This window comes from Rhagoletis pomonella, unplaced genomic scaffold, assembly GCF_013731165.1.
Source record: "Rhagoletis pomonella isolate Grant_MI unplaced genomic scaffold, Rhpom_1.0 Rhpom_scaffold_02657, whole genome shotgun sequence".
In the NCBI taxonomy this organism is placed as follows: Eukaryota; Metazoa; Arthropoda; class Insecta; order Diptera; family Tephritidae; genus Rhagoletis; species Rhagoletis pomonella.
The window spans coordinates 1-25,440 of record NW_023461210.1 but is presented as its reverse complement, the minus strand read 5'-3'; the positions used below and the strand labels follow the sequence as shown (position 1 = coordinate 25,440).

Below are 25,440 nucleotides of genomic sequence, written 5' to 3'. Positions count from 1 at the left end.
TTCTTCAATAAAAAAAATCCCACATACGTTGTTTGGAAGAAAGTATCTAATTTCTCATTGCCAAAAATCAACTTAAAGTTTAGAAATTATTATTAAAAAATTTTAAATTTTGATGAAACATTGCAGCATTTTCATAAGTTTTGCATAAAGTATGAAACATGGAGTTATATGGTTAAAAAGAAAAATAAACATTAAATAAACAAAAGAAAAATAGCCAAAACTTGCTAAAATGTAGCGCCTCTATTTATTTTTCCACTACTATACATGCAGATATTTGAATTTGATCTGGGTAACAAAGCCTTTTATTTATATAGATATTATAGATTTGTAACATTTTTTGCAATATCTGTATCCTTTAGCATAAAAAAATTTAACCAAATTAAACCGGACTGAACCGCGGTTCAGGGATTTTCTAAGTGGTTCGAACCACTGAACCGAACCGCACCGATTTTTGGAGTGATTTGCAGCCCTGGTACATATTTATATAGCGGTGACCAGGGGCCTATTTCATAAAAGTGACAGGTGCGACTATTGTCGATTTTTCAATGAAATTTCAATTCCACAATTGTCGGCGACATTTCTTCTGTTTCATATACGCTTGTGGGCAACTGTGAAAATTTTAAAATTTTTGGAAAGTGACAGTGATAATACTGGAATATTGCCGACAATGGTGCTGACAATTGTCACTCTGACAAAATTGCCGCGACAATAGCGACAAAACCAAATTGCTCTGTCGGAAAGTTTTCACACGAGTTTTGTAAATTTATTTATATGGTAATTACGCGAATTTTATTACTTTCCAATAATTTGAATATTTCTTAAAACTAAATTAATGCAAATGCAATTATTACATATGATTTACATATAAATTTCATATAACTGGTAACAATTTTGTCAACGAAAATTTTAAAATCCGAAATGACAATTTCTCACTTTTCCTTTGGAATTTCACATCATGATTAAATAATTAAAGGTTTGCTTACTAGTGACATCAATAATTGCACAAAAACGACATTTCTTGCCCGCATTTGATAAAAAAGGAAAACTATTTCACATCATTTTAATTATCTGCAAATGCTGACAGACGACGCACGCGAAAAGTTGAGAGTTGGCCATCTTTCTGCGTTGCGTTGACGTTAGCGTTGCCAATTTTAAGCTACGTGGACAGCTACATTTGAATTCAGTTATTCATAGTCAGCTGTTGAAGCGACGCCAACGCCAACGCAAAGCCAAAGCTGTATGTAAATAGGCGGCATACACAGTGCGTCTGACTCGAGAGTCGGTTTGGATACCTTTTACTGAATCATGATTTCACATGGCATTGAAGCGGTGGGACAATTAGCGCGTTCTACAACGTTTAGGATTTGCATTTCTGGCAGGATTTAGTCCAAAGTCGTTCCAGTACGCCGCATCAACATAAGGCCGGTCCACATAGAACTTTCGCGTTGGCTTTGGCTTTGGCGTTGGAAAGTTGAGAGTTGGCCATCTTTTTGCTTTGTGTTGGCGTGAGCGTTGTCGAATTTTGGCTATGTGGACGGCTGCATTTGAATTCATGTTCATGTATTCATAGTCAGCTGTTGAAGCGACGCCAACGCCAACGCAACGCCAAAGTTCTATGTGGACGGGCCTATAAGGTTTATTAAAGGCAAAAACAGCTGTTCCTGTAAAACCTGCAAATCGCGAAGTACGGGAACAGGCTAAATTAAACAAAACACCCATCAAACAGTCACTTTATAAAATAGGCCCCAGGTATCATATGATCGTCTGCGTAGCAGCGCCCTAAGGCCATTACAATTTACATTCATATCTTTGGCGGAAGCAGTCGCCGTAATCTTTGTTGTGGATAACTTTTGATCGGAAATCTTTCCAGCCTGTATTGGGAACTTATGCAAAAATCATCAAACTAATTTCATCAATTTAATTATAAACACACATATTGACTCACCTGGTGCCATTAACGTTTCTGCAGAGGGTTGAGAGGAGAGATCAATGAACGCAAACAGTGCAAATGCCAATACGGACAATGGCAAGTGACCACCGTTGGCTGAGACAGCTGCTTTTTTCGCAATGCACTTAAGGATCTAGCTTTAAGAAAATGCTGGTTAATAATTTAAAGTTTGCACTATCTTTGTAACACTATTTAATCGTTATTTATTATATTAATTTTGCACTTTTTCGCGACACGGCGCGTCAACATAAATTAGGCCAACAACCAAAACACAACAGAGAAAAACTAACGAAATTTGACAGTTTAATGACAGACTTGTTGATTAAATGAAAGCTGCGAGCGGCGCTGCTTGAGTTGTCAAAATATGTCCCCTTGGCGACATCTGCATATGAACAGTGTGAAGTGAAACTGCAGGGTGCTCCAGCGTTTTGAATAAATCAGAGAACGTCTATGAATGAGAAGGCGCATTTTCTGTGACCGTTTTTGTTGCGCAAAAATTTTGGGGTGCAGTCGGCCAAATATACCTCACGTCGACGAGTGCACCACTTGACCGACGGTGTCGGTAGAGAAGTGCCGGCTGCCACCATACCAAAAATTTTTCCGTCCCACCACACTTCGAGCAGTTCAAAGCAAAATGAAAAAATAAGAACAAAATGGAAAGAGGAACAAAAATCTATTAAGCAGAGGGGGTGCTTGCGGAGGCAGGCGCGTGCTTGTGTCGGATCAAAACAAACTCTAAAATAAAAATGGTAGTCGGAACAAGTGTACAAAGAAGCGGGGAAACGGGGAAAGGAGCGGGCTTTTGTACATTTGCTTGTTTGCCGAAAATATGATATTTGCGTGAAATCGATTTGCTGGTTGCAAATTCATTTTTCCAAACATGTATGAATTTTTCTGTTTCAGCAAAACATGTATGCATTTTTCTATTTCAGCTAAGTTGATAAGATTTTCTGAGGGAAATAAGATTTTCTGAGGGAATATTTTCCACAATCCATACGTACATACATATATCTATCCACATATATATATACGTACATACATACATATATCTATATATTGGAGCATTTCATGAAATTTCATCTATGTATACATGCGCAATAGGCTGGCTCTTTATAAGTTTCGCGATACATATGTATATACATAAATATGTACAAACGCGTATATATGTATGTATGTACATATGTCAATCACCTACAAATGAAAATCTGTTTTGCATTGACATCGGTCCGTTTAAATACCGTTATTAGAGTCTGATTGGTTTTTAAGTATAAATGCGCGAAAATGAAAGATAATAAAGAAAAAATGCTAACGTCTTTCATACGGAAAAGTTTTCCGAGCCGTTCGGACGCGTTTTTTGAGCGAATTTTTTTTCCTGACTTATCGCGCGCCCTAAATCGACGAGATGTCCAGCATTCGCCACTGCGTAGCCCGGGACTGCCCCATCACCAGTTTGGAGGCCAAACTCTTTGGATGGCCACGGGATAAGGAGATGGCCCTGAAGTGGAGGCAAAACCTCCGGATTTCGCCAGACGCCCACATTGCCCCAACCAACACCTTCATTTGCGGCGCCCACTTCCCTCACTTCGCCGTTGGAGGCCAGCGACTGAAGCGTGGGGCGGTCCCAACCCTCAACCTTGGTAAGTTGTTTTCATTAAGTTTAGTGCATGAAGTTTTTTAGTGAGTGCAGTGGACATATGTGTTTAGGAATATGTATGTACGTATGTATGTATATATACAATACAATGAGTGCATTCCAAAATAGTGAATATGCATACATATGGGCTATTCCATGGTGCTGGTGAAAGTTATTATGCTGTCAGCCATTGTTATTTCTGCTTGTTTTGTGAAATGAGCAAACGTTTGTGAAGACATTTATAAACGCGTTTTACTTAATTAATTGATTAAACGAATGCGAACCTTTTAAGGATAATATATTTGTGGAAATAAAAGTGATAAGTGTAGTGTTATAATAAAATATAGTGATAGTAGGCGGGATAACAAATAATAGTATCCCCACCGAGTTTCATAAAAAATTCAGCATACTTCGCGAGGAATAGCAATTAATATTTTACGTGGAATGGCCCATATGTATGTATTTTGCTTGTTTGTGTGTGTACATATGTATGTCATTTGCTTCTTTTTGTGTGTTCAAAAATTTTAAACGTGTGTGAATGTGTAAATGTGTGACTGGTGGGGCAGGTCCTTGTGCCTAGTGAAAGTGATTGGCCCGTAGTCATAGTCAAAATAAAGTCGACTTTAAAGTTAGTTGCAGCTTTTTTGACAGATATCCCATTGAAAATTATGTCAAAAAGCTGCAACTAACTTTAAAGTCGACTTTATTTTGACTATGACTACGGGCCATTGGGCCGTATGAATAAAAATAAGCAATTGCTTTTTCTTAAAATTTCAGATCATTTACTCAATTTATTCAAACAAAATTGAAGTAAAAGGTATGAAATTTTAAGAAAAAGCAAATGCTTAGTTTTTATTCATACGGCCCATTATGTATAATTATTATGCATATGTATATTGTATGTTTATTGATTAATACTGATGTATTATGTATATTGAGGGAGTGGGTTAAAATTAAGTCGGTACTTAACGTTAGTTGTAGTTTTTGCCATAATTTTTAATGGGTTTTTCGTCAAAAAATCTGCTTTAGTGTGTCCATATGTTTGTACAGATATGTATATGTATGTACATATGTATATCGTCGTTTAAAGTACAAAACCACGTATCAACAAAATGCAAACCCGCGTATGTGATTGTGTGTGATTGAGCCAAAAACGACGATACGCGGTTTTGTACCTTAAACGACGATATGTATGTATAGGTGCAAATGTACATTCAGCTTAAGTAACCAACATTTTTGGATACCGTGAATATTTAAAAGTTATCTGAAGAAATGCTCGTATATTTATTATAATAGGGAAGCGAACTGATTTTAGAAATTTTTGGCCTTATTCATAAAAAATAAAGTAGGTGTAAAGAGCTTTATAAAATGACGTTTTCATACATTTTTCAGTTTATAAACCTTTTTTAAAGCTACTTTATTTTTTATGAATAAGGCCATTTTTTGACTAGAATTTTTTTTTATAAGCAAATATGGTACATTCAGTGATGTGTGTTTCGTAATATGTACCATATATAATTAGGACCAGATGAAGATGAAGATGTCGTTCTGCAGCATTCGATTGAGGAGGCAAAGGGGTACCGCAGTTGCTGCGTTGAGGGCTGCTTCCCCCATGACGACCAGACCCTATTTGGCTTCCCGAGGACGGAAGTTGCCTTCAATAATTGGGCCTTAGTTTGCAATTTGAAAGTGTCATTTCCGCCAAATACAAAAATTTGTATTTGCGAACGTCATTTTCATAAAAGATATTTAACTAAAACGCGACTTTTAAAGGGGGCTTTTCCCCTATTCAATTTGCCACCTCAAATTCCGAGTGAGCCAAATAGCTGCTCCTCCGAATTAATCCTTCAGCCTGTTAAGCATGTTTACATGCCGAAAAAGTCGGAATGCGACTTGACACTCGAGCAATTCGAACAATTCTCTGATTTAGAAGTCAAAAGACAGCGTTTTGATGTTAGCGGCACTGAGGAGGGCCTTAGCAATGAACCTGGTTTTTGCGACCATGAGCCTTTCGCTCGGGCTGCGCGTATTTATCAGGGTAACGCGAAAAAGCAGGACATACGTATTGAAGAGTTGCAAAACGAAAACGTCGCGTTAAAGGAAGAAATTGCTGATTTGAAAACACACGCGATAATAGCTTCGCCCGATTGTAGCGATGACGCTTTAAATTTTGCTAGAATGATAGTACGGTCGGTTAGTTCCTACACGGACACGGAAAAAACTTTAGCTCAAAATATTAATTACATGTCGACTAAAGCCTATAATTTTATGCGCGATGACTTGAAGTTTTCACTTCCACACAAAAAAATCGCTTTTGCGATGGCGCCCTATTAAATATGTATCGCCGGGTATAGATTTTAAAGTAATAGAAAATTTAAAATATGTCGTTTCTGAAATGTCTCCCACCGAGCGGTTTTGCGAAATTTTATTCGACGAAATTTCTATTAAAAAAGATCTCGTTTATAATAAAAGTAGAGATATTATTGACGGTTTCGTGGATATTGGCGACGGTAATCGCGACCTCAATGTCGCCGACAAATGTTGTTTTTTCATGGTGAAAGCCATCGCGGCGGATTGGAAATATGTCCTTTCCTATTATATGGTTAAAGGCGGTATGTCGGCTTCAAATCTTTTAGAATCCTTAACGGAAAATATTAAAACGGTTGAAGGCCTCGGCTTAAGCGTCAAAGCCATCGTCTGCGATCAAGGCCCAACCAACGTTCGTCTTTTTAAACTTTTAAATGTCTCCGCGGAAAATCCGTTCTTTATTTTCAATTCAAATAAAATTCACTGTCTTTACGACTATTGCCACTTAATTAAATCGGTTCGGAATAACTTATTAAAGCACGATTTGAAAACTGTCGATGGCATCGCGAGCGGTAAAGTCATTCGTCAATTATATTCGGTAGATAAAGCGAATGTAAACTTCAAGGTATGTCCTAAGCTTACAGCTTCGCATATTTACCCCAATAATTTTGAAAAAATGAGCGTATCCCGAGCGACGCAGCTATTGAGTAATTCGGTAGCTGCAGGCATTGATATGGCGCAGAAACAAGGGTTGCTAGGGTCTGATGAATACACCCTCAAATGTGCCAAGCCGACTCAGTTGTTTGTAAAGCGCATGAATGATTTGTTCGATGAGCTCGATTGTAAGAGATTAAATAATAAAAACCCATTGAAGGGTCCAATTTGGCGCGATTCTGTAGACAAGCTTAACAGGCTTAAGGACCACATTAAATTCATTTCGTCGATTAAACTTCCCAATAATATAAATTCCTTGTGTTTTGCTGGTTTTATTTTAACCATTAATTCTATGATTAATTTAAGTCAAGATATCTTTGAAAATTGCAAAGATTTAAATTTTATATTGTTGGGAAAATTGAATCAAGATGCCCTTGAGAACTTTTTTTATAGAATCCGCGCAACTCAGGGCATTAATACGCATCCATCGGGCCATGAAATTCAGTACATTGTTGCTCGCTTAATTTCTATGAAAATTTTGAGACGGAAATTCGATAAAAAAGGTACAAACTGCGAAGATGATGAAGATTTGAACCTGGATTGGAATATTGCTGATGAAGATTCCTTGAAAGACAATTTAGGACCTTCAGAGCAACTTGCGATGGATGTCGATATTCCAGAAGAGCAATTTTCTTGGGATATTGACATTCCTGAAGAGCACTTTGCTCTCGCGGAAGGGGCATCAGCAGAAATCCAGGTGCAAAGGTACTACGCAGGTTATACCATTTACCAAAAATTATTGTCAAAGTCGCAATGTAAAACTTGTATTGACGCGATGGTGAAAACTCCAGGCGAACTGAAAGACTATTCCGAAGCCTTGATCCGAGCTAAGAATTATAAAGAATGTCCTGATGTGAGACTAATTAATCCAACTGAGTGGGTATTTGAAATATTGCGCATGCAGATGGCATGGTATAAGCATTTATTTCAGAAATATGCTCATTCAGTTGGAATTCATGAACAAATTGTTAACGCGCTTATTAAAAAAAACAAATGAAGAATTTTCGGAATGGTTTTCAGAAGCCGGAGATTGTTTTGAGCACCGAAAGCAACTTCTGAATTCCATGGTAACCGTATTACTGTTTAAAAACGCGAAATGGTTGGCTGGAGATGAAGCCCAAGCAAACATGGAGCGTCTTAAACAGAATAAATTAAAAAGATTAAATGTAAAAAAAAAGTAAATGACTGAACGAAATGGCATTTTCAATTGCAAGCTAAGAGCCCATGAAATTGGAGGCAACATGCGACGGCAGCAGCTTTTTTTCTTCTATTTCCAGATTTTTTCTTCTATTTTCAGATTTTTTTCTTCTATTTTCAGATATTTTCTAATAAAATTGAATATGAAATCTAATTTTTATTTTTTTTCTTCTATTTTCAGATATTCCCTTGGGTTTTTTCGTATATTTTCTTTTTTTCTAACATTTTAAATTTTGTAGTAATTAACCGTAGTAGTAGTAGAGTAGTGCATGCCTTTTAAGTAGAATAATATACCTACATACATATATATGTTGATTGAGTTAGTAGTTACATATGTATGTAGGTGGTTAATTTTCACTTGCACACACGAGCCAAGTTTTTAAACTATTACCGTACGATTTCAACCGAGTGGATTGAATCGTGGTATTAAAAACTGGTGAAAAATAAAAATTATCTTAAATGATCGTGTGAGAATTTGTCTTCATATGAGAAGGCATTTTCGTAATTCGTGTCCAACCTAAAGTTGTAGAAAAATAATTTTAAATTGTTTCATTTCAGGATTTATTTTTGTTATATTTCTTATTTTCTTTTAGATTTTTAAACTCTGAATTTATCTGTATGTACATAGTTTAAGAACTTATATTGAAAAATAAAATAAAAATATTACCTAAAATAACTTAAATTTGTCAACATAATTGTATGTATATTACATAAGTAAGTATATTTTTACAATTAGTTGATCGCATCTGAATGTATATATGTATGTACATACTTACATATGTACATATGTACCCAATACACATATGTACTCCAAAATCATTTATTGATAACGTTCTTGCACATGCACATAATATTACATATATGTATGTACATACATACTAACTATCTTCTTATTTGGGGCTGACAAACTTTAACTTAAGAGTCGACTTTATTTCGTCTACTAATATGCCCAAATAGTTTTGGAGTCAAATGAAAATGCATTTTCTACGCATACGTATGTACATGCTCCATTAATTGATAACGTTTTTGCATGCATATATATGTATATGCATATTACTGCCAAAAAAACTACGAACATGCATATAAATGTACATATGTACAAATCACGGCAGCATACATACATATATATGCACATAATTACACGTATACTCAAATACAACAATAACTATTTCATTCATAAACGCATTGCATATTTCTCAAGGCCAAGTAAATTCATTCATAAAAATAACCGCAGCACATCTCCCCGCAAATTCATCATCAACAAGCGCAACTTTGTCAATCCGACACAAAAATTCTAAAATCTTAAAATGAAGAAATCTCGGCCAGCTAAGTGAAAATTGGCAATTATTTCTGTATATCCAGTAAAATAAGTTATCTCGAATCTTGGCAATTTTTGGTAATTTTTGGTAATTTTTGACAAAACACTCTATTTCTCTGTTCCATACCAATATTTCAATCATTAACTAGTATTTTAAAGTGTCATTTTAATAAACATTAAATAAAAGTGTATGTTTTCTGCAGCAAAATACATTAATTTTTTTTTAATAAAATCAAAACTTGTAAAATCACAAACATATGTGGTTTTATCGGAAGTTCACAGATGTAACGTGGCAACTTAGCTCGTTTTCATATTTTTCGGTCCGAAATTGTAGAATTTTTGTCCATGCCGCGCCACATGTCGATTCCCAGAAATTGAATAATTTGTGTGTGGATGGGAGCGGCGAGGGGAAGACGAAAGCCGACCAATCGCACATTTGTATGTACATATATATGTTACATACATACATTACATATCTACATATTTACAAATGAATGTGTACATACGTACATATTTATGCGTTTGGCTTTTTGCATGAATAGAAAATTTGATTGCAGAAATAATTATATATGTGTATGTGCATAAGTAAATATATACATACATACATACATATGTTTCATTAAATTGTAATGAAATAGTTTTATTGAAAAAGTTCCACTTTACATGACTTTAGATAATTGCGGAAAAAAGTCGAAAAAATTGAATTAGAAAATCTCATCAACATAGCTGAAACAGAAAAATTCATACATGTTTGGAAAAATGAATTTGCAACCAGCAAATCGATTTCACGCAAATATCATATTTTCGGCAAACAAGCAAATGTACAAAAGCCCGCTCCTTTCCCCGTTTCCCCGCTTCTTTGTACACTTGTTCCGACTACCATTTTTATTTTAGAGTTTGTTTTGATCCGACACAAGCACGCGCCTGCCTCCGCAAGCACCCCCTCTGCTTAATAGATTTTTGTTCCTCTTTCCATTTTGTTCTTATTTTTTCATTTTGCTTTGAACTGCTCGAAGTGTGGTGGGACGGAAAAATTTTTGGTATGGTGGCAGCCGGCACTTCTCTACCGACACCGTCGGTCAAGTGGTGCACTCGTCGACGTGAGGTATATTTGGCCGACTGCACCCCAAAATTTTTGCGCAACAAAAACGGTCACAGAAAATGCGCCTTCTCATTCATAGACGTTCTCTGATTTTGAGTTGCGGTCGAGCAAATATACCACCCGCCGACGAAATATACCACTCGTCGACGAAATGCCGGCTGTCACCACCAGTGTTGCCATTTTAGCCGTTTTCCGGCTAGTTTTAGCAGGTTGCGATAGCAAACAGCCGGAGAAATTTCGATTTAGCCGGCAGCCGATTTGTTAGCCGTTTTGCAGAAAAAAATTAGCCGTTTTTAGCCGATTTTGCTATTTGCCTTGTTTTCTTAAATTTCAAATATGTATGTTTCCATTTTTGACTAAGCGACCCAAAATCTGTTAGAAATGGCTACTAGCCTTATTGTGGAGAAAATTTTCATGTCAGGCAGGATTTATGAAATTGGGCCGATTTCGCTTATTTTTATTTTAAACGAAGAAAGGGTTTTCTTTATAAAATGTTGGTTATAAATGTCTTAATTTTAAGTGTGAAGTTTTATTCGCAAACTTAGAAAATAAGAAATTGTTTCACTGTTAAGACTCTTAAGATTGGATATAGTGCCAAAAACAGAATAAATATTACACGTAGATATTGTCTTCCCAGATAGCGCATATTCAATTCTGCCTAAATTAAAAAACATAATTTTTGCCTACTCCCAAAGGTTTAAGGTAAGGGAAAAATTTTTTTTTTAAGCACTATATACACATATGTATTTTTTTAAACAAACTTTTTTGCTGAGAACTTATTTAAATTCCAAAAACCGCATGCCAACTTGAATTAAAGGAACCAACACTGAATTGAGTCAAAATGAAAATAAAAGAGCACAAATTTCTATGTAAAGCAAAACTCTCTGGGAATCCTACGAAGCATCTGCCGGTCATATGACCGGTCATCTAAATGGGAGATCTGCAGTCTTTTGGCATCATATTTTACATCAGAATTGAAGGGATTTCTGAAAAATCTGACCAGTTTTTTGGTGTAACTTTGATTTTGCATCCCTTGTCAACATATGGCCTCGGTTGATGTTAACTTAAGGTCGTTGTTTTACTGCCTTAAAATTGAAGGGAAATTTTTACAGCGTTTTTTATGTGTAGTGGTTTCTATTTGAGTGTATTGAGAATCGGTCAGTCTGAAAAGGCCTTGTAGGGAAGACAATAGGTTTGTTCGTCGAAAATCCATCGAGAATTATCACTCAAAATATCAGATAGTAAGAAAAAATGATCCCAAATTCTCTCTCGTGCAGAGAAACTTGCAATTTTCTGTACGAACGCAAATCTGCAAGTTTTTCTGCCAGCTAGTGTCCACGGTTGCATTTCAAACAAAAGAAATTTGTATAGAATTTTTAAAATTCTTTCAGAGGGGCAAAAAACAGGATCTACGTGTATATATCTTGTCAGTCCGACTTTCTTCAACATACGTTTCAATTTCTTTGTCGGGTTTACTATATCGACTCTGGTTGAGATTGCATTCCGATTAAGAATACAGTTTTATTTTTCCGAGTACCTTTCAAATCATTGGAATTAACTAAATTAATTAAGTAAACAAGTATTAACTTACATTTTTCATTTTAAAACCGCTCCCGTTTGTAAATTTTTAAATTTAACGAACTTGTTTATTCAAATTATCGTCGACAAAAAATCCAACCATGCGCCACAATCATATGTTTTTCCTAATTGCAAATTCTTGCTGGCAAAATTTTTTCCGGCTCGAATTTGTAACTTCTCTCCAAGAAATAGTCTTTTTACTCGTGATTTATTTAAATAAAACATACGAAATTTAGTTGAAACATTTTAGGCGGTTTTATTTGCCAATTTAGCCGGTTCGCCCAAAAAGTTCTGGCAACACTGGTCACCACGGCAAAGATTTTCAATTCCTCCACACTTCGACGAAATTTACCATAGTGAAAAGAAAAATGCAAATTAACAACACGAAAATGAAAAGAAACAAAAAACTGATCAGGACAGGGCAGAGGGGATGCTTGCGGAGGCCGAGGCCTGCTGGTGTCAGATCAAAACAAAAACTAAAATAAAAAATGGAGTTCAGAACGCTAAGTGTAAACAAACAAGCGGGAGACGGGGAAAGGAGCGGGTTTTTTTATATTTGCTTTGCGATTTGGTGATTGGTTTACAATTCTCGATAGTAACATTTGAATAGTACAATAAATTTTTTTTTTAATTGGGACTTGTTGTCAATTTGTCACCATTAATTTCTAAAAATTCAGAAAAAAAATTTCAAAATTTAGATGAAATTTTTTTGAATTTTTCTAAGTTATGTATAAAGTTTGAAAGTTTGACTTATGTGGTTTCGACTAAAGCATGAACCACGTTCTTTTAAAAAAATAACAATAAAAATATTTCAACTTGAAAAACATTGTAAATATTAAAAAAAAAAAACACCATGCATCCACCGACTTTTGATTGCCTGTGTAAGTACATACATACATACATACATATGTATGTCTAACAAATTATGGTTTGTTATCCAAATACCGATGTTATTTAATAATAATAAACTAGTAATTTTTAGCAAAAAAAAATCCGCTGATCGGATCTTAACCAGATTAGTATGGGACCACCTCTGAGACACTACCTTTCCGATGCAAAAAGAATTATCGAAATCGTTTGACGTGGTCCAAAGTTATGCGGTAACATACATAAAAAAAAAAAAAAAAAATATTCCGACGAACTGATAACCTCCTCCTTTTTTGGAAGTCGGTTAAAAATAATATTATATACATGTGTAGTACAAATGTATTTGTAAACTTAATTTCTTTAAAATTATTTCTGCAATCAAATTTTCCATTCAGCCAAATGCATAAATATGTATCTATGTACATATGTAATCGTACGAGGATATATGTAAATCTATTTTTTGAAGTATAGAAATTTTTAATATTAAAAAATAAATAAAATATTTTTTTTTGTATTAATACAAATGAGGTTCAAGGCACATTGACCCACCTCTACAAAAATCGTGGGGCGTCATGGACAAAAACTTTACAATTTCGGACCGAAAAATGCGAAAACGAGCTAAGTTGCCACGTTACATTTGTGAACTTGCGATAAAAGTACATATGTTTGTGATTTTAGAAGTTTTGATTTTATTAAAATAAATTAATATATTTTCCTGCAGAAAACGTACACTTTTATTTAATGTTTACTAAAATTACATCTTAAGAAACTAGTTAATTATTGAAATATTGGTATGGAACATGGAAATAGATTGTTTTGCAAAAAGAATTAATTAGTTGCCACTTTTCACTTGGCTGGCCGAGATTTCTTCATTTTAAGATTTTAGAATTTTTGTGTCGGATTGAAAAAGTTGCGCTTAATGGTGATGAATTTACGGGGAGATGTGCTGCGATTGTTTTTATGAATGCATGTACTACTTGACCTTGAGAAATACGCGCATAAGTTTATGAATGAAATAGTTATCGGTTTATTATTTATTTTATTTATAAATTATTGGTTACCAAAATTTTGTCCATACTGGGAGCAAAAATTTTTACACATAAAAACGAGTAAGGTGCTTTTTTGAACTCGACCGAAACCACTTAGGCGGTTACAGCGCCAAACAAGAGGAAGAAGACGACCCAATTCAATGGTCTATTAAACACTTTCGTTTTTAACTGCAATTGCCTCTGAAATAAGTTCATATGTACCTATATTTTTGTTCAGCAATTAGTAGTAAATTGACCGTGTCATTGAAAAATTTAAAATGAACGCTTTTGATTGTGGAAAACATTGTTTTGGAAATTTCAAAATGCCAAACGTGCCACTGTTTTTTTTTTCAAGTTCATTTAACTATCAGAGTAATATTGTAAAAAATACCTTCAACTTTGCAATGCAATGGGGAGCAACTTTATGCCATATCATCAAATGAGCAAAATTAACCTTCGCGCATGAAAGCAAACAAGCGACAAACTGAAGTCGACAGCCCGCTAAGTGATGTGTGCGAGTGCTGGCGCTTGTCACATGCAGCAAATAGCGCAACATAGCAAAGAGCAAGCAACAAAAGCAACCTGCAATTTTCACTTTTTGGGGGTTGGTACTCCTATACAATGCTGGCTAATGGTCATGCGTGGCTGGTGTGGTTAATTATTTTTTTTTATTGCCAAATAGCAATGGGTTAATCCATGTCAAATCGGCCAATGTTTGGAATCAACAATTTTTGATTTGGATGAATTTTGGTCAGAACTTTTCTTTTATGCATAACGAACGCTTAAGGATATTTTTTCGAAAGTTCAAAATTTCACCATTTTCCCGATTTTGCAAGTTAGTTTTTTTGCATTTTTCAAACAATTTTTTTTACATAATTTTATAATTTTATTTTGAGTTTGGAAAACAATTTTTTTACTTTCTAAAACATATTTTACCTACATTTTTTATTAGTTAATTTTTGTATGATTTTTTTTAATTTCAAAATTATGTAAATTTTTATTTTCGAATTTTCTTTTTATATTTTTTATAGCACTAAATATCAAAGTTGAAATCAGACCGAAACTATTTTTGTTACTATAATAAATTTTGAGAGATTCAAATATAATCTTGCAAAAAACAGGAAGTTGTGCAGAGAATTTCGCACAATTTTGAAAAAAAAAAAATTGTAATTGTTTCCTTTGACAGAACTTTGTTGTATCATAAAAGAAAAGTTCTAACCAAAATTCTTCCAATCAAAAATGGTTGATTCCAACCATTGGTTGATTTGACGTGGATTGACCCCAACACAAAAAATATAAACAGTGGACAGTTACATGCATATGTCGAAAAAAATAAACAAAACAAAATTACCTTTAAACACACATGACACATTTCCATACTTGCTATGCTGCAGTAACATCAAATTTTTTATTCTTTAGTTTTTTCTTTGCATTTTGTTTTGTATAAATTTCATCAACGAGCCACAGTTGAATGCATTCGTTAACTACTTATATAAGTGTGTATGTACAAGTAGTGAACACTGTGGCTTTACGCCGATTAAAGCACACTTTGTTATTACATTTGGGTTTTTTTTTCAATAGTCAAATCAAATAATATTTCTGTTTTTTTTACCTTTTACCTAAAATTAACCTCATAAATTAAGCTACTATAAAAGCAAAAACGCATTTTTACTGAAATTATTTTGCTGTGCGTGGCTGTGCGGTGTGACAATAACTAAAATACCCAGATAACTTCATCAAAAGTAAAAGTAAAAGTCAAATTATGCTGTCAATAAAATTATTTGTGTCCTGCGTGCTTTTGGTTGTCAGCTACTGCGTGAGTTCAAAAAATAAGAAAAGAATGTTGTAGTGTTGTTTTTCTTGGTTTTCATATATGTACATATTTACATATTTTCTAGCGCGCCGAATCGCCGGAATTTGATTGTCAACGACCACCACGCTTAGTGGTAAGTAAACAAGTGTTTTCAGAAGTAACGCAAAACAAAAGACTTAAGCTAAGAACTTGAGATCTAATGGTCGACAGCCAAATATGTAAGGATAAGGTGTGAACAAATTGTGCGTAATATTTTAATACTGCTTAACTTCGACTGTTTTAAATACGCAATGAATATTTTGATGATTGTAACTGCAGCGAATCTCGGCGATAAGAAAGATCAGTGCGTTCAAATCAATTGAGCTAAGATTTGATCTGCTGCACTGTGCCTTGTAAAGCACATACAGCTCAACATTATATCCTCACCAATTTTGTTTGACAAAATTAGACTTAATTCCTCAATTGGATTCGCATCTTGATAGCGAAAAGAAACGAGGTCGCCTTCATTTTTCGAAACTATAATTGTGAAACAGTCACATAAGTGTCGAGGAGCAAATGCGTTATTGACTGTTTGTTTGATGAGAGGAGATACTCTTTGAGACATTCGCTTTGCTTTCAGTATTATTATAAATTAGAAAGAGAAAAAAACAAATAAAACAAGTTCCTAAAAATTAAAATAAATTAAAGAAGAAAAACATTTTTCTTTTTAAATTAATAAAAACTAAAAATTGATAGAATATTAACTTGAAAATGAAAAAAAATAAATAAAATATTTAAGTTTCTAAAAATGAAGTTAGGTCTTTTTTTCAAAAAAAGTCTAGAAATTAAATAAAACTTATTTAAAAAAAAATAAAATAAGTTCCTAAAAATTAAAATAATTATAAAAACGGGGTTTTTAAAGCACTAGATCTAAAAGGAAAAAAAACAAATAAAAACATAATAAAAATTAAACGAAATTAAAAACATGTTTTTCTGTTTAAATTAATAAAATCTATAAGTAAAAAGAAAACTAACCTAAAAAAATACATAAAATAAATTTATAAAAATTAAGTGCAACTAAGAAATAAACAATAAATTCTAAAAATGAAATTACTCGTAAAAAGAAACAAATATTGAATTTAAAAAAACTCGCTATGGCAGCGCCAGAAAATTGAAAATGCTCAAATGCTTTTTGTCAAGAGAGCTTTTTACTTTCGTGCCAGAGAAATATTACGTTCAACATGCCATATGTTTAATAATACAAAAATTTTCATAAATTTTGTAATTTTAACGTCTAGCAAAAATACGGCACGAGAAAACAATAGAAATGCATGGCACGCGTGCCATAACCTCAGCAATACAAATTTTAATTTTACATATCGAGCCCTAACTGCCAAAAAGATGAAGTGAAATTTTTTTTCAAAATTTTATTTTTGATGCAGAAATGCATCTAAAACATTTCTGCATTTATTAATGCAGTGCCACGAGTATTTTAATTATTTTTTTAATTTCTATGCTCAGTGTATATCCGGCTTTATTTCAATAAGGAGACATTGAATTACTTATCAACGAATTATTATAACCAAAATGCTTTAAAACTACTCGTATATACTTTACACTCTATAACCTGCAGGATCCAACGCTTTGTTGTAAGGATGGTGGCTATGATCAGACCACAGAAGTTTGCGGCAAACGCATGGGTATAATCGGTGAAGGCAATCATGGGCCACCTACTGTGGAAAAAGCTACGGTACGTATGAGTACATACTTTAAAATAAAGATATCTTTCATAAAGTATATTGGAATAAATTTCTTACATCCCTTGTCAATTTTTGTTTAGAGATTAACCGGTTTCGACGCTGTGACATCCTCAGTGTCCCAAGAGAATGCCAACATGACACTGAATATGGCACAACGCCGAAACTGATTAGCCTCCCAACCAAAATTGACAACAACTGACGGAAATTTGTTCCAAAATACATCATACACCAACCCTGTCGGTGTCCTTAATTTTTGTCCTCCCCCGCACAGTGCTTCGCCGAGTGCATTCTCAGAGAACTGCATTACATTCAAGAGCCAGAGAAGCTCAACTACGAAACTATGCAAACTGATATGCAGGCCAAATACGGCAATGACACCGTCTTTGTGGACACAATGATGGGAGCGTTTCGCAAGTGTGAGCCTGATGTACAACAGAAGTTGCAAGCATTCAAGCAAATGACGCTTCTTGGTGCTGCTGCCGCACTACGACGTGGCTGTAGTCCATTCTCCGGTATGCTACTTGGTTGTACGTATATGGAATATTTCAAAAATTGTCCGGCACATCGCTGGACTGAGACCGAGGAATGCGCGCTCGCGAAACGATTTGTTACACAGTGTGCTTTGGGTGTAAAACAAACTTAAATATTAATTAAATACATACATATATGAATTCATGCATGCAATTAACAATATATTCAAGTTGATACGGCAGAAAAAAATATGTGTGTAAACATTTGATAAAATTTAGTACAAATAAATATTAATAAAAAATAAGTATGTAAGAATTTTCGCTTTTCCAACAACACATTTTGTATCAAATATTTAATTTACTTGCGAGATTTAGATGAAAGTCTTCGGGCAATGCAAAGGGATAAATGAAATCATTGCGATGTTTTCTCAAGAAACGCAACAACGTCTTCTCTACCTCCGATGTGTATTGCAAATTGGCCATCTGACGTTTCAGGAATGTCTTGCGCGCCTTACGATCCATTACCTGGCCCTGGTCAAGTGCAATGTTTATTCAAATATATCTTATATTATGTCCAATTCAAATGCCTCTTACCCAATTCATAATTTTCTTGGCTGTGTCAATAGTTAGCGTACGAATTTTGCGACGTAAATCATTAAATTCAGAATGCATAATCAGCTCCGTCCATGGTTCCTCAAAGAAATCAATAAAACTTTTGATTTCTTGCAAATACCAACGGGCATGCAAATCATTCAATAATGCCTCGTGGTGGCCCACAAAATATTGCAGATGATCGAAACTGCGCTTCTATGCGAGCACAAATGGAAATAAATATGGGTGAAAAATCAAAAATTTTAAATTATTATGAATGGGCATTAGATCGTGCCACCTTAAAAGCAAAAAAAAAATATATTATAAAAAACGTAAAAAGTTGGCCCCTACGTTCGGGGAAAACAATTTCTTATTGAAACTAACTTGCTAAAATACATTTGTTGGGGGTGTACGGTGAACTTTTTTTTCACCCGGTACGGTCTAATGCACATGTACATGCTACTTTTTTGATGCGAACTTACAGTTTGTGATACAACCACTATCTCCTCTACGATGCCATGCACATTGATGCGTACTCTTGAAAAATTACCATCGTATGTGACTAGCGAGAGCATATAGCTATTATCTAAATGATTTGCAATATATCGCTTAGGCAGAATCACTTTAGCCATATAATAGCCTAGTGGCAATTGAGCTTGAAAGTAGACTGGTAGTAAATATTTCTCAGAATATTCAACAACATCGTCCTCCATCAAATTGAGCCCATGTATTAGCTAGAAAGAGTAAAAGCTTTTAATTAAAGATTAACCAGCATTCGCTTAGAATATAAAACGTAAATATTACGTATTTTGTTAAGGCTGCATACGAGTACAATATAAAATACTTACATAAATATGTACATATCGAGGGCTTAATACTGATCTTGTATAGCGCTTGACAAAAGAATTTACAATAAAATTGCAAAGTAATAATTAACAACAGTAATGACAGGTATGTAAATCCCAGATGGGTTCTAACGTGACAAAGTAGTTTTTGTGAAAATTGCAGATAGAGGGTATTGAATATAAGCCCTCGATATCGACACCTGAGTGGAAGATTATTTTATTTAACATTACATATGGGCATTCCCATGGTGGCGCACGTGACAGTCGTACGATTTCAATGTGATACAAAAAAGGAATACCATTTGTTTTCTTTAACTTTTTTGGGCCATTGTATAGCACATAATTAGCTCTATATTTAACCGAAAAATTAAATCAATCGAACTGCTTGGTCCTGAAATATAAGCATTTAAAGAGGGTGTCGTTACGTGACAAAAAATGGAAGTTGATTTTTTTCTTTTCTTACAAAATCGCAAAACTCTGCGAATTGTGGATGGCTATTTTGATGAAACTTATTTTGATATGATTTGGAGCAATTCTAGTTGTTTTTAGAGTTTTTTTAATTAATGCAAATTGTTTCAATTCTCTTTTACAACCCCAAGTGTGAAACGTGGCGTGACGTGACATAAATTTCCATCGTTATATTTTTGTTAATATTGCTTTTAAATGAATTTTCAGCGCAAATAAAACATGTATTTTATGTAGAATATACTTTATATTTTGACTGCAGCGCCAATTCAGGGTCAATTTATTAGAAATCTATGATTTATTATGTTTCAACCACATGCGCCAAATTCGAACCAAATCGGACCATAAATACGGTTTTTCGAAATATCTCGACCTTGGCACCACCTAGGAAGACCAATTTATGCAAACATTATTCTTCTTACATAGCCAGTATATATTTTGAAAAGCAGACAAATCGGCCCGTAAGTACGTTAGATATAAAACTTTTATTTTTTTTTTGTCGTGGTGGACCTTCCGCTGGAAACACCCATATCGATGGCTGAGTGGAAGATCGACCTATCTCGGCTGCCAGTTCGAAAACGCTATATCTCAAAAAACTTTTCAAGAACGCCCTATTTCAGGATTTTATTGAAAAACACCCTATCTCAAAATTCGGTTCAAAAATGCCCTATCTGACTTCAAAATGTATTGAAAATATGCTGTTATAGGGCGTTTTTGAATCGGCAGCTGAGATAGAGCGTTTTTGAAACGAATTCTGAAATAGGGCGTTCTTGAAAAGTTTTTTGAGATAAAATGTTTTCGAACTGGTTGCCGAGATAGGTCGATCTTCCACTCAGCCATCGATATCATCTTATTTGTTTACATGTTGTTTTGTAGGTGGTCTCATATTTGAATTCGATCAGACATAATATCAAAAGGATAATATAAAATTTTGACCTTTATTTTATTCGTCCTGAATACGAAAAAGAATCTGCGAAGTGCAGAAAGAAAGTGTATTGAAAGTAATTTTTGAATGAGGATAATTAAATAGAAACTTGTAAAGAAAACCAACTCTCGATAAGGTCTGCATGACTACTGCATGACTTTACAACTAACTTAAAGTTAGTTTTATCATAGCTAATTAAGGGTTAGTTATTTATCGAAGTCCCGCAAAAAAGCTAACTAGAAGTTGGTTATTTTAATCCATTGATAATTTTTTTTCTGCAGGGATATTAGTCCTTAACGTATAATTTTACCTAAAATAAATATTGCTAACTTTCAAGTATATTCCAGGATAAAATGGTAAAAGAACATTTTCAATAACTACTCGTCCTTATGCACCGAAAAATGTGCATCTGCTTTATTTCAACAGAATTTTCTATATTGCATAGAATGTTTTTGGGAGTAATCGTATTTTTCATTTTTCAAAGTTTTACTATACTTGTGACCTGGGTTCGCGAATTTATTGAGTTTTGTGTGTAAATAAATAAATATAAAATTTTGCCTAACGAATTTCCTTACCTTAGCCGCTATTTCATCTTTTGCACAATGTTTGTATTGATGATTCGGAGTCACTCTCAAGCGGGTGCAATTTCCCACAACAAAGATATTCGGATCACTAGTGCGAAAATGTTCATCGATTAATATTCGAGAATCCTGCATTTCAATTCCTGCATTTTCCATTACTAAAGTGCACAGATGTAAAACATTTAGCATTGTGGAATATTTTTAAATAAACCACTTGCATCGCACTTACTATCCAATACATCCGTGCCGATGATGTGCGTATGAAAACTGACAAATAGATCACAAGGTAAAGTCATAACATCACCGTCAGGATGATGTTCGAATACAGCATGCGATATAATGCATTCACCCTGATAATATACCCATTCCTTTAGAATCCAATTTGATTCAAGTTTTACACCTAAATCCTCAGTCATCTCCTGTAGTATTAACTCAATATTAATATCCATATTGCTTATATTGTACTTCGCGTATGATGCATGTCCTTCCGCATCCCATGGCATAACCAAAGTAATGTTTTGCGCTGGTGTTTTGTGCTTAAGTAGAAAATTAATAAATTCAAAAGTGCCTAAACGTGAACCGAAAACGATTATATTGATATCATTGGCATTGCGATCATTCCAAATGGCTTGGAGTTTATAATAGAGCGTTATTTTATCGAAACGATTGTTCAAGTGCATATAGTTTGTTGGGCGTGGGCAACGCTGTACGGCTGGTGGTACACCAAATCGCTGACTTAATGCAAAAATTAGACTATGATAATAAAGCTCGCAGCCGTTGGCCAAGATCAATTTGCGTTCGTCTCTGTAAAATAAAGTGTAAATGTGCGCTTGAGCTAAATTGACAAAGTAGGTAGAAGGAACTTTAGCAATAAGCCTGTACAAATAGTTAATATAATAGACAATATGGTTAGCAAAAAAAAATTTCACTAATCTGTATTTTCTACCGTTTATGGGCTTAGGCCAAGACCGAAAACCTTCGCCAATTGCGTTTTTCCTTGCTGAAACTCCGTCAGTTACTCACACCAAGTGTAGATAGTTCCTTCTATTCTTGGTTCTTCCACTGTACTCGTGTGTGTCCATGCTTTCGTTGTTCGTCCATGTTCGCCATGTACACGATGGTAAAAACTCCTACTATTCATCATTCGATCTTCTTCGGAGCCACAGATCTTGCCTATAATAGTTTTCCCTAAAGTCCCCTTTTTGGTAGACTTGCAATTTTTAGGATGTGAAAAATATAGGAGTGTTTGAGTAAAGTCAACTTGATATGCTTCTAGCCGACCCGCCTTACACAAATTTTCAAATGCACACAGTTGCGGCGGACTACTAACGGACTCCTCCGCCATAGAATACAAAAGAATACTTTGAGGCAGTGTGGTGCGTAAATTAATAATTTTAAAGCTCGCTATAGTGCAGCATATTCAATATGGTCTATCTATGTTAGTTATCGAAAGTTATCAAGTTAAAGAAATTTATCTAAACATCGATATTGTTATCAAAATTGATCAATTAATCCATGTTTATTGAGTATCAATTACTCAAATTGAATTGAATGTTTATTAAGTTGTCGAAATTTATAGACAAAGAAACTTAGTTGTCGATAGTTATCGAGCTATAAAAATTTATGCGATTATCGAAATTTGTCAAGCTAATTAAATTTATCAAGTTATCGATATTTATCGTATTATCATTGCTTATGGAGCTAATAAAATTTATCGAGTTATCGTAATGCATCGAGTTTTTCAACCCATGGAGTTAACAATATTTATTGCTTTACTGAAATTTATCGACCTGCCGAATCAATGGTTTTGATGGTTTGAAACATTTCGAGTTATAGAAATTTAAAGTGTAACGAGTCATCGAAATTTGTCAATAGTTTTCGGGAAATATGGAGCTACCAAAATAAACCGAGTAAGCGGGATTTATAGAGGTATCCAAAGTTTATCGAGTTATTGATTTATATGGAGATATATACATTTTTTGAGTTATCGAAATTTATCGAGCCCTCGAAACTCACAGGTATCGAAATTATCGAAACAAGTAGATTTTGCGGATTTTACCACCGAAATCAAAATCATCCGCAAAAATAACGAAAGTTTCGGAGGCTTGTGGCTGCGCAAGCATTAAATTTACCGCTATTCTGCAATCACAAAGTTATGCCAACAATTGAATTATATATTTCGCTTACCTTTTGATTTTCTTCACATCGGAACTAACGAATGAAAAATATTTGCGGAAATCCATGCAACTAATGGTGTCCCGTATAAAACTGTTACTATTTTCCCAGTTTATGTAGCAGTCATTTTGATTTTCACAGATCTCACATTCAAAATTGCGATCGTAGATGCCTTCCACAATGCCCACCGATGAAATTATGGTAACGCGCCAGCGTGGCAGACAACAATGACATTTCAGTGCGCTAAATACATATTAAAAAAAAAAAATGCAAACGTTTAAAAAAAACTAAATTAAGTACATACAATAAAGTGTACCTTGAGTTTTTAAAGTTGAAGAGAAGTATTCGCAGTAAAGCGCGAGTCATACTATTGAAGCCGAGTATGACAATGTGTTCTGAATTGCCAAATGGTTTGGATGGGAACAAATTGTGATAATATATAGCAACATTTTCATTTTCAAAGTCCATTTGAGGTAGGAGTTCTTCAGAAATCGCAGATGTATGTTTTTTGTATTCCCGGCGATGTATTTGTGCGATTTCTCGCGGTTCTATGGGCTGCATTTGTTTCACCAAATCGTTGGTAAGTGGCTTGACACTACTCTGTGTGAGGAGATAATTGTTGAGAATTGATTGACAATTAATGGTATACGAGAACCGCTCTCAGCTATTCAGGGATTGTGAAATCACCGTTATCTCGACAACAATACTAAATAGTAAGCGTTTTTTTTTCTAACACAGTCGAACAGCCACCAAACTAGACTCCAAATTCATGTATGAAATCGAACGACTAATTTGTGGCTGATAAGTTTTATCCGAACTTGCACGAAGGTCGGCTGTAAAAGTACTAACCGTTCTATCCTACAACAGCTGCAACAGCAAAAGTCTGTGAACTTTGTAACAAATGCCTGTAATGCTGCTTTCAAAGCCTCCTGCCCAAGCACCCTCCCGAAGGGCAAGAAGAAACCCCTGTGGTGGAATCCCGAGATTTCAGCACTGAGGAGGCTCTTCAATCAAGCCAAGCGAACAGGTCTTGGGCAACTCCACAAAGACGCACCCAAAGACTTCAAGAAGGCCATAAAGAGGGCGAAACACGAATCTTGGGAAAACATCTGAAACAACATAGAAGAGAACTCTGAAGCCAACAGGCTGAGGAAAGTTCTGTCGAAATCTTTTTCAAGTATGAACTGTATCCAGAAGTCTAACGGTGACTGGACGTCATCATGTAACAAAATGCTGGTCCTTATGAGCACTAACTTCCCGGGCTGCTTGGACGACACCTCCGATAGTTCACCCGGTCCTTGAACCTACTTGTCCCTGCGTGATACCGTTAGGGCCGTCGTAAGTGATGAAAGGGTGGAGCGGGCTTTAATTTTGTTTCAACCTTTCAAATCTCCGGGACTTGACGGAATCTTTACCGCTCAACTACGAGAAGCTAAGGACATTCTGTGCCCTCTGTCTTCTCATATTTTTACAGCTTGCTTTACCCTTGTGCTTGACATTTCTTATTATATATATGTAAGTCAGAGGGTCTATCAGTGATCTCAAACAGGGAGGAAGTGAAGCTGATTGGCCTGAAATCCATTGGGTCAACTACAGATTTTTCTCCTGTCCTGGGAATGAACAGGCCGCCAATTACTCGGGATATACCCAAGGTCTACGCAACTCGCGTAAGTCAACTACACGATACCTCTATCTACCATCCCGGTAATGTAAGGAAATAAAAAATCTTTGCTCAACTTCATTCCAAAGATGTAGTCCTCATACGAAAATCCCTTAAAATCTCAAAATTCATAGAAAGGATAAAATGGTTTCCTTAGGAAATGCCGAAGAAACAAATATGTACACCTCACGTATTCAATACTTACCATAGTCGATTGCAAGCAATAGAACTCACCGAACCCGGTGGCACAGGATATTTGTCGAAATATGGCATCAGACTCCCAAACGTAATTAGGATGTAGTCTTAATAAAACAATTTCGGCTGGTGTTTGTTTAAAACTTAACTCATTACACGTAAGATGATATTTGTGCTCCAATTCGTGTAGCCTGTAGAAAGGTCTGAGTGGGTAAGAAAAAAAGACAAGCTTTTTATATTACTACCTGCTGCATTGTAAGTATGTATGCACTTGTATGAATGTTACTAA

The 25,440-nt window shown here is 34.8% G+C and overlaps 3 protein-coding genes across 3 annotated transcripts; 2 read left to right on the top strand and 1 right to left on the bottom strand.

Moving 5' to 3' along the window:
- Positions 1-5,976: 5,976 nt before the first annotated feature.
- On the top strand, positions 5,977-7,599 carry LOC118753600. The gene has a single exon (XM_036488481.1). The coding sequence runs from the start codon at positions 5,977-5,979 to the stop codon at positions 7,597-7,599; it is 1,623 nt and encodes a 540-aa protein (XP_036344374.1).
- Positions 7,600-15,454: 7,855 nt separating this feature from the next.
- Positions 15,455-17,894, top strand: LOC118753597. Its single transcript, XM_036488479.1, has 4 exons — positions 15,455-15,508; positions 15,591-15,638; positions 17,118-17,234; positions 17,516-17,894. Exons 1-4 carry the CDS (start codon positions 15,455-15,457, stop codon positions 17,885-17,887), a joined length of 591 nt encoding a protein of 196 aa, XP_036344372.1. The 3' UTR covers positions 17,888-17,894.
- A 165-nt stretch (positions 17,895-18,059) lies between these two features.
- Positions 18,060-25,380, bottom strand: LOC118753599 (cilia- and flagella-associated protein 61-like; the record flags this gene model as incomplete). Its single annotated transcript, XM_036488480.1, has 8 exons — positions 18,060-18,245; positions 18,309-18,521; positions 18,788-19,039; positions 21,116-21,279; positions 21,351-21,925; positions 23,309-23,539; positions 23,613-23,896; positions 25,162-25,380. Coding segments are annotated over 8 exons (2,124 nt in total), but the record flags the coding sequence as incomplete, so codon positions are not given.
- Positions 25,381-25,440: the final 60 nt, after the last annotated feature.

Coding starts and splice junctions, on each gene's coding strand:
- LOC118753600 (XM_036488481.1), top strand. CDS start 5,977: ATGTCTCCCACCGAGCGGTTTTGCGAAATTTTATTCGACGAAATTTCT.
- LOC118753597 (XM_036488479.1), top strand. CDS start 15,455: ATGCTGTCAATAAAATTATTTGTGTCCTGCGTGCTTTTGGTTGTCAGC. Junction 15,509..15,590: donor TTTTGGTTGTCAGCTACTGC/GTGAGTTCAAAA, acceptor CATATTTTCTAG/CGCGCCGAATCGCCGGAATT. Junction 15,639..17,117: donor AACGACCACCACGCTTAGTG/GTAAGTAAACAA, acceptor TATAACCTGCAG/GATCCAACGCTTTGTTGTAA.